The following is a 10,321-nucleotide window of genomic DNA, read 5'->3' on the forward strand; positions in this document are numbered from 1 at the left end:
GCAGGGTAAAACTAACCCTGCCGCTCCGTGTAGACAGTGAGAGGGGAGAGCTGTGCTGTGCTGTGCTGTGCTCTTTCTCTCTCACCTGTCACAGGAGTTCCAGCACAGCGCTGTGCTAGAACTCCTGTATTGGAGGTGACAAGTTCAATAAAGAGAACCTGTCACCTCCAAATGCTATCACACAGGGCTTGTTAGCTCCTATGTGATAGCACTAAAGTTAGGTGAAATAAAATTGTTAAAAAAAAATTACATAAATAAAAATAAGTAAAAAATAATAAGTAATAATAATTACATTAAAAAATAAAGTACAAAATAGTAAAAAAAAATATAAAAAATAAGAAAAAGTCCTAGACCGTATCCATGATATATACATCATGGAAGATCTCACGAACTCCATTAAACATACCTCTGCCTCGGTCGCTCAAACCTGGTTCCCCTGGTTGGAATACATTCGGTCCCCTGACTACCCTACCCTTAGATAGGAGAACGCTGACCTGCTCCTGAAGGGGAAACATTTCCCATCTACTCCATGACCCTCCTGTTTCCCCACCCTTTTTAGGTATATGCCCTACTACCATCTCTCTCTCTCTTTAGTGACCTAGTAACTACTGGCCCATTTATGCCGTATCCTTTTTTTTTTTTTTCCTTTTCTGTCACTTAACCCCTTACCCACACAACCTACTCACATTCACTTGCCTAACACTGTGTTTTTTTTTCTTCTTCTATTGTTCTGGTTTGTTTTGTTGTGCACACTAAAGTTTTAAAAACTACATTACTTATGCATTGTATATGAGCAGGGGGAACACCCTCCCCTTATTTTTTTCAAACGCTTTCAATATTTTATTTTGTTTACTTTGTCATATACATCGCAATGCATTTGGTGTTATTTCTTGATGTCCGCCCGAGAGAGCAACTATTTGCTACTTATGCACTTGTTTTTCTCTTCTTGTGATAACCGTCAAAGCTTTTAAAATATAAAATAAAGAGTTTATTAAAAAAAAAGTGATAAAAAAGTAAAAAAATAAATGAACTGGCATTCTCTCGGCGGGGGGAGGCGCATTGATGAGCCTGGCCTTGGGGCGTAAGGGAGGGTAAATCCAGTCCTGTGCACCACAGCTGGAGGGCCGGAGTTTGCCTACCCCTGATGTAGAGCTTTGCTAAAAAGTAATATTGTTCCTATGCATACGGTATAAATTTAGCAAAAGGTCAACTTTCAGGTAAGCAGTCCCATTGTCTGATACCTGTAAAGTAACAGGAACACTCTAAAGCAAAGGAAGTAAATTAGGCCCTTTCTAGCCTTACCTTCCAGAGACGGAGTCCCATATCAAACCACAATGGTAAACTATTACTAGAATGGGCAGTGTCAATGAATGAGTCTGCGTCCAAAGTTCAAATCAATATGCTGAATGTAACATTCACTCTTCAAATATCTTCTTTAGGGATTTCTGTCCATAAGGTGTGTTCCTTTTCCTCGGCTGTTTATGAACAAACTACACAATGTGATGGATTGTCTTTTTATAACCCTTCTTATAAGCCAAACGGAGGGTCTAGTTCTTGGGAGAATTCCCCCGGGAGTTATTAGTCTTGGACCGTTCTTTGTTGCCATCTGAACCTTGTTGACGTGTTGTTGATGCTGTCATTGTATTTCTATTAAAAATAACCCTCCCCTGTGCCTTATACTGTAGGGATCAATCAAGGAATTAAACAGGTAAAGTAGTAATGATCTCTCAAACTTTTTCAATAATGAATCCAGATCATACAAATATACATCGCCCAGCAATATACATCGCCCGGACAAAGGTCACACACAATATTACATTAGACCACCTTTAGCTTTGATGATGGTATATTCTCACCATGGCATTGTTTCGATAAGCTTATGCAATGTCACATCATTTATCTCCGTCCAGAGTTGTGTTAATTATTCACCAAGATCTTTTGTGATGATGGGAGAGTTGGACCTCTGCGTAATGCATATGGGTCACACACAAGGCTAAATCCGGCCCGCCAGGCCATTTCATGTGGCCCTCGCACCTCTTCTGCAGCTGTGGCACCCCCTTCATCTCCACCCCCACCTTGTCTCAGCAGTCATCAGCAGAGAGGAGGGCAGAACATTTTGGATATACTGACTAGGGATGCACCAATACCGCTATCGGTGCCGATACTGGGCATTTTCATCCTGCCGGGGTGACCACAAAATCTACATTTTATGCTACTGAATTCTGAACTCTGCGTTACTTACTCCTGACCCCTGCTCTGTGTGCTGCATACTACTGATCTCTTCACTCTGCATTATGTAGTACTGGCCTCTGCACACGGTGTTACTTATTCCTGACCCCTGCTCTCTGCGTTACTCATTCCTGACCCCTGCACTCTGCATTACATACTACCGATCCCTGCACTCTGTGTTATTTACTTCTGACCCCTGCACTCCGCGTTACATACTACCGATCCCTGCACTCTGTGTTATTTACTTCTGACCCTTGCACTCTGAATTACATACTACAGACCCCGGCACTCTGTGTTATTTACTTCTGACCCCTGCACTCTGCATTACATACTACCGATCCCTGCACTCTGTGTTATTTACTTCTGACCCCTGCACTCTGCATTACATACTACCGATCCCTGCACTCTGTGTTATTTACTTCTGACCCTTGCACTCTGAATTACATACTACAGACCCCGGCACTCTGTGTTATTTACTTCTGACCCCTGCACTCTGCATTACATACTACTGACCAGTGCACTCTGCATTACCTCTGATCTCTGCACTCTGTGTTACATACTACTAACACCTGAGCACTGCACTACATGCTCCTTACCCCTGCATTCTGGGTTACATACCACTGACACCTGAACTTCGCATTATTTAATCCTAACCCCTGCGCTCTGCATTACTCCTGACCCCTGAATTCAGTATTACATACTACTGACCTCTTCACTCTGCGTTACCTCCTACTGACTCCTGAGTTACTTATTCCCAACCTCTACACTCTGTTACTTCTGACCTGCGCACTCTGCATTACATACTATTGACCTCTGAACTCTGTGTTACATAGTAATGATCCCTGACCTCTGTATTATTTACTAAATAGGCAAAAACTGGAAGTGTGTCAGGTGCACTCAGAGTGGGTGGTCTTAGTATGAAATGGGGGGATCTGGTAGTGCCAATGGTAGGTCTGCAAGCTCTTAGAAGACAGGCCGAGTTATCCCGTGTGGCGCTAGAAGACAACAAAAAACAAGAGAGCGCCACAACCTAGCGCAATCACTGGTAATAGAGAGTTGATATAATAAGTGAGTAGTGAGTTATAATCACATTGCATGGAGCTCATACAGTATATGGACCCAATAATGATTCACTGACACCAATGCTGGGGGTTATTATTGCAGAGACTGACACCAATGTTGGGGGTCATTATTGTAGTCACTGATGATAACGTTGGGGGTTATTATTGTAGTCACTGACACCAATGCTGGGGGTCATTATTGTAGTCACTGACACCAATGTTGGGGGTTATTTTTGTAGTCACTGATGATAACGTTGGGGGTTATTATTGTAATCACTGGCACCAATGCTGGGGGCTATTATTGTAATCACTGACACCAATGTTGGGGGTTATTATTGTAATCACTGACACCAATGTTGGGGGTCATTATTGTAGTCACTGACACCAATGTTGGGGGCTATTATTGTAATCACTGACACCAATGTTGGGGGTTATTACTGTAGTCACTGACACCAATGTTGGGGGTTATTATTGTAGTCACTGACACCAATGTAGGGGGTTATTATTGTAGTCACTGACACCAATGTTGGGGGTCATTATTGTAATCACTGACACCAATGTTGGGGGCTATTATTGTAATCACTGACACCAATGTTGGGGGTTATTATTGTAGTCACTGACACCAATGTTGGGGGTTATTATTGTAGTCACTGACACCAATGTAGGGGGTTATTATTGTAGTCACTGACACCAATGTTGGGGGTCATTATTGTAATCACTGACACCAATGTTGGGGGCTATTATTGTAATCACTGACACCAATGTTGGGGGTTATTACTGTAGTCACTGACACCAATGTTGGGGGTTATTATTGTAGTCACTGACACCAATGTAGGGGGTTATTATTGTAGTCACTGACACCAATGTTGGGGGTCATTATTGTAATCACTGACACCAATGTTGGGGGCTATTATTGTAATCACTGACACCAATGTTGGGGGTTATTACTGTAGTCACTGACACCAATGTTGGGGGTTATTATTGTAGTCACTGACACCAATGTAGGGGGTTATTATTGTAGTCACTGACACCAATGTTGGGGGTCATTATTGTAATCACTGACACCAATGTTGGGGGCTATTATTGTAATCACTGACACCAATGTTGGGGGTTATTACTGTAGTCACTGACACCAATGTTGGGGGTTATTATTGTAGTCACTGACACCAATGTAGGGGGTTATTATTGTAGTCACTGACACCAATGTTGGGGGTTATTACTGTAGTCACTGACACCAATGTAGGGGGTTATTATTGTAGTCACTGACACCAATGCTGGGGGCTATTATTGTAATCACTGACACCAATGTTGGGGGCTATTATTGTAATCACTGGCACCAATGCTGGGGGTCATTATTGTAGTCACTGATACCAATGTAGGGGGTTATTATTGTAGTCACTGACACCAATGTTGGGGGCTATTATTGTAATCACTGACACCAATGTAGGGGGTTATTATTGTAGTCACTGACACCAATGTTGGGGGTCATTATTGTAATCACTGACACCAATGTTGGGGGCTATTATTGTAGTCACTGACACCAATGTAGGGGGTTATTATTGTAGTCACTGGCACCAATGTTGGGAGTCATTATTGCAGTCACTGGCACCAATGTTGAGGTTAATATTGCAGCCACACTGACACAAATGCTGGGGGGTTCTTTTGCAGTCCATGTTTTGGATGTATACACATCAAGTGCCAGAAAATGGATCTTTAGTGCACTTCCTATTCTGGTGATTTGGTGCAGTAAAACGTGACTGCAATAGTAGGAGCTACACAGCAACAGAAGTTGTTGCTGATACACACAAAAAGGTGGCCCTTAAAAAGGACCGTTGGGTCTATTTGCTGTGAAATGCACCACAATGCAAATTAGTTATGGAGCATTGAACAGCACAGTGAGCACGGGGGAGGGGGGTTGGAGGGTTGGGGGAGTGGGCACACTCCATTCTCTGTAGCCCACCACACTGCAATTCTCTGTAATGAAGCACCATATAGCTCTGTAGGTAGCACTATACAGCAGTCACTATTTCTCCCTGAAATTGCTCTGAATGTCAGCTGTCCCTGTCTACTCTACCCAGAGGCGGCTCTCTAATTAGGCGAGTTAGGCGGTCGCCTAAGGCCTCGCGCTCACGAGGGCCTCACGGCCGCCTAGCTCGCCTCTACAGCTTCAACTAACCTGCCTCTGGTCAGTCCGCCCCTGGGCCAGGAGGGAGCACCCATTTCCTCATGGGGAGAATGAGGGCCGGCAATTCCCCTGCACCGCAACCCCCCTCCCCCTTCCTGGATCTGTCACTGAAGAGAGAGGGAGAAGCTGCGCGGCGGGACTTCAGACGCGGCTTCTCCCTCTAGTACTGACGGAACTACTTCCGCCACTTCACTTCATCCTTTCCTGCAGAGGAGAGAGCCCGCCCCCGGCGTGTCGTGAGGATGCAGAGGCTTCTGCAGCAGCCAGCGGTGACATTGTAGGAGGGCAAGGATGAGGCAGATAGCGGCGGTGGGACACCGGGAGTTGACCCCTCGATCAGGAGCCGTGACTGCATGGAGTTCATGTCAGTGAAGCACCCTTCTTTTATTTTTTTCTGAAGTTTTTTTTTTCCACTGTGTTTTTTGGTCACTTTGTTTTTGGGGTGGGGGGGGGTGGTGGTGCATTGAACTCAATGGCACCGCAGCCACGCCCCCCGCCCGCAGTGTGATCTCCGGCACCCAAACGTGTGACAGATTAGTGCATGCGTTCCCGTCCAGTGCGATCTGCAAAAATGCTGCATGCACTGTTTTGTGCAGATTGCACTGGATCGGAACGCAGGCACTAATGTGTCATGCATTCGGGTGCCGCGATCGCACTGCGGCCAGGAGGAGTGGCTGCGGTGCCATTGACTTCAATGCACCGTCACACCCTCTCCCACCCCAGAACGCAGGGGTAAGTTTTGTGCGTGATTGCGGTGCGTTCCAGCAGCTACTGCTCTTGAACGCACTGTAATTGGTGTGAACAAGCCCTAAGGGCCCAGTCCCACCCTAAGGAGTGCGTTCGGCCTCTGGGATGCACTGGAACGCAACCCGGCCGGCTCACTTTGTTTTGGGGAGCGGTGGTGCATTGAACTCAATGGCACTGTAGCCACGCCCCCCGCCCACAGTGCGATCTCCGGCACCGAAACATGTGACACATTAGTGCATGCATGGTCCTGTGCAATCTGCAATAATGCTGCATGCACTATTTTGTGCAGATTGCACTGTACCTTAACGGAGGCACTAAAGTGTCATGCATTCGGGTACCGCGATCGCACTGCAGCCGGGGGGCGTGGCTGCTGTGCCATTGAGTTCAATGCACCACCATGCCCACTCCCGCCCCAAAACAAAGTGGGCCGGCCAGGATGGTGACGGATCATACGTGATATACTGTAAGGCACCCAGGACACGGTGACACGGCCACTTCTAAACAGACATCTGGGTACAATTTACAGTGTTTATAGAAAGTATTTCCCCCCCTCCCCCCCCCCCTCCGGCAATTTGATCATTTTTTAAATGTATTTTAAGCATGCATTTTTCTATTCTGAAAGCACCGCTCTTTGTAAAATAGAAAAATGCATGCTGGAAAACAAAACAAAAACGATCATTTTTTTTTTTCAAATACTGTTGTCTTTGTTCAACACCTGCTGCTAAAACTTTTAATATGGGGGCTATTCACAAAGGTGTCATAGGCAGCCGAGTGAATAACCGACCTGAATAGCCAAACCGACCTGTTCGGCTATTCACTTCTGGCTTGCACGGCTGATTTCAGCCGTACACCGAATATAGTCAGCCGTACGTCGGCTTGCTGCGGCTGGCTTCGGGTCGGCCAAACATGCTCAGCATGTTCAGCCGACCCGGAGTGCAGAGCGAGTTTGACTCAGCCGATCCAACATCTGGATCGGCTGAGCCGAACCTCCGGCAGGCTACTCACTGCTGTTCGGCCGATTCTCATAGATGCCGAACAGCAGTGAGAGAATAGCCGAATGCTGCCGAGCGGCATTCAGCTCGGCTATTCTGCTCGGTCCCTCTGTGGGACCGAGCAGAATAGCCACTGTGCGTTCCTTACATTTGACCTCTGCACCCTGTGCATTCCTTACATCTGACCTCTGCACCCTGTGCGTTCCTTACATTTGACCTCTGCACACTGTGCGTTCCTTACATCTGGCCTCTGCAGCCTGTGCGTTCCTTACATCTGGCCTCTGCACCCTGTGCGTTCCTTGCATCTGGCCTCTGCACCCTGTGCGTTCCTTAGATCTGGCCTCTGCACCCTGTGCGTTCCTTACATCTGGCCTCTGCACCCTGTGCGTTCCTTACATCTGGCCTCTGCACCCTGTGCGTTCCTTGCATCTGACCTCTGCATGGTACTTCCTTAGGGTTAGGATTTTGCGTATAGTTGTTTGCATTTTCTTCCATTATGGGTGTAAGTGGGGGCCTCACGTTTGAGTTTCGCCTAAGGCCTCACAAAGTCTAGAGCCGCCTCTGCACGCACCGACAAAATGCTGATGGGAGAGTTGACTTCTATAGAGAGAGGCCGGGTATTTTTGCAAATCCCATACTATTCCACCTGCACATGTCCTGCAATGCATTTTGTATGTTCACTTTTGGCACTTTGATGAACGTGCCCATGTGTTTGCTGCCCAGGCAAACTGTGAACAATCAAAGTGTGTGGAGAACCCTGCATTTTCTCCACTAGACGGAGCCGAGGAGCATAGGGATTAAATAGGGCTCCACCACTGTCCTGAAATCATTGGTCTGTATTGTTTTATAAAAACTGTCACATGACACTAAACAAAAATGTATCAGTACTCGTACTTGAAAAAATGGTATCAGTGCATCCCTTATATTCTATATTGCCTAAAGTATTGGGACGCCCCTCCAAATCATTGGATTAAGGTGTTCCAATCCTCTCCATGGCCACTGGTGTATAATATTGAGGCACCCCGGCATGCAGACGCTTCTACAAACATGTGTGAGAGAATGGGTTGCTCTCAGGAGCTCAGTGACTACAGGCGTGGTACCGTTATAGGTTGTCACCTGTGCAAAAAGTCCATCCGTGACATTTCCTTGCTACTGAATGTTCCGCGGTCACCTGTTACTGGTATTATAACAAAGTGGAAACAACTGGGAACAACAGCAACTCAGCCAGGAAGTGGTCGGCCACGTAAAATGACAGAGCGGGGTCAGCGCATGCTGAAGCGCACAGTGCGCAGACGTTGCCAACTGTCTGCAGAGTCAATAGCTACAGACCTCCAAACTTCGTGTGGCCTTCAGATTGGCACAACAACAGTGCGTAGAGAGCTTCATGGAATGGGTTTCCATGGCCGAGCAGCTGCATCCAAGCCTTACATCACCAAGTGCAATGCAAAGCGTGGGATGCCGCGGTGTAAAGCGCGCCGCCACTGGACTCTAGAGAAGTGGAGCCGTGTTCTCTGGAGTGACCAATCACGCTTCTCTGTCTGATGGGCGTGTCTGGGTTTGGTGGTTGCCAGGAGAACGGTACTTGCCTGACTGCATTGTGCCAAGTGTAAAGTTTGGTGGAGGGGCGATTATGGGGAGGGGGTTGTCTTTCAGGGGTTGGGCTTGGCCCCTTAGTTCCAGTGAAGGGAACTCTTAAGGCATCAGCACACCAAGACATTTTGGACAATTTCATGCTCCCAACTTTGTGGAAAGGCCGGCGTCCCAATACTTTTGGCAATATAGTGTATATAGTTACATTACATTATTATATATAAAAACATCAGTTTACAGCTTTATAATATTAAAATAAAATCAACCCAACCCAACACCATCACAGTGTCCCTTTAATTTATCCTTACAAAGGACATACATCCAAGTTAGCAATTATATATTTATTAATTACAAGCATTTCATTTTGTGTTCAGGTTACTTGTCGTACAGATGAAGCCTATTTTCTTCTGGAAAGCCATTTTGATGTCCTTGTTCCTCAGGCTGTATATAATGGGATTCATCATGGGGGTTAATACTGTGTATAACATGGCCACCAAAGAGTCCACGTCGGATGAGTAGGAGGCTGTTGGACGAATGTACATGAACATAATGGGCAAGAAAAATATATTGACAACTGCAAAGTGGGAGGCGCAGGTAGAAAATGTTTTCTTACGGCCACCATGGGAACTGATTTTGAGGATCGCTATTATAATCTTAATGTAAGATATGACAATTAGAGAAAAGCTTGACAAAATGATTAAGGCGCCAACAGAAGACCCCACAGCTACATTGAAGGATGTATTGGCACAAGCCAGCTGGAGCAATGGAGGATGATCACAGTAGTAATGGTGGATGATATTGGGACCACAAAAAGGTAACTTTAAGGATAGAAGGGTGGCTGGGAGTGGAGTGGCAAAGCCTCCAGACCAGGCTACAATTGAAAGTATTATGTAAACTTTTCTTGTCATGATGGTGTGGTAGTGTAAGGGCGAGCATATTGCTATGTAGCGATCATAGGCCATTACGGCTAGGAGTAAACACTCTGTTGCTCCTAAAGTCAGGAAAATATACATCTGGGCAAAGCAGGCATTGTAGGAAATGGTGTCCAGGTTCATCAGGAACTTGGCCAACATCTTCGGGATGGTTACCGAGGTGTAACTCATGTCTATAAAGGACAAGTTGCTGACAAAGAAGTACATTGGGGTATGGAGATGCTGGTCAAAGATGACCAAGAAGAAGATAATGCCATTGCCAGACACGGTGAAGAGGTAGATACAAAGTAATACACAAAAAAGCAAAATCTGGTAATTCTGAAGGAACGGGAATCCGAAAATGACGAATTCCGTCACACGGGTGAAAGTTACATTGGCAGACGCTACTGATAGCTCATCATATTCATTGACCTAGATATGAAATAAAGAAGAATGTGGGATTATCATGATATTTTTGGAATTCAACCAAAGCTATAATAATAATTGTTTTAAGACAATTGGCTCCAGTCAAACTTTAACACAAGTTTAAAGGAGAACTATGGGGTAAGTGTTTTCCCCATAGTTCTCCTAAGGGTCATGGGAGGA

At 45.8% G+C, this 10,321-nt stretch overlaps 1 protein-coding gene across 1 annotated transcript in view; it reads right to left on the reverse strand.

The window, feature by feature from the left end:
- Positions 1-9,163: 9,163 nt before the first annotated feature.
- LOC108799710 (olfactory receptor 6N1-like) overlaps positions 9,164-10,321 on the reverse strand; it is a 6,296-nt gene continuing 5,138 nt past the window's right edge. Inside the window, exon 2 of the mRNA XM_018571608.1 lies at positions 9,164-10,147. Within this exon, the coding sequence (XP_018427110.1) occupies positions 9,164-10,147 (984 nt within the window). The remainder of the gene's footprint in view (positions 10,148-10,321) is intronic.

Source organism: Nanorana parkeri, unplaced genomic scaffold (assembly GCF_000935625.1).
Source record: "Nanorana parkeri isolate BGI_ZX_2015 unplaced genomic scaffold, ASM93562v1 scaffold1791, whole genome shotgun sequence".
In the NCBI taxonomy this organism is placed as follows: Eukaryota; Metazoa; Chordata; class Amphibia; order Anura; family Dicroglossidae; genus Nanorana; species Nanorana parkeri.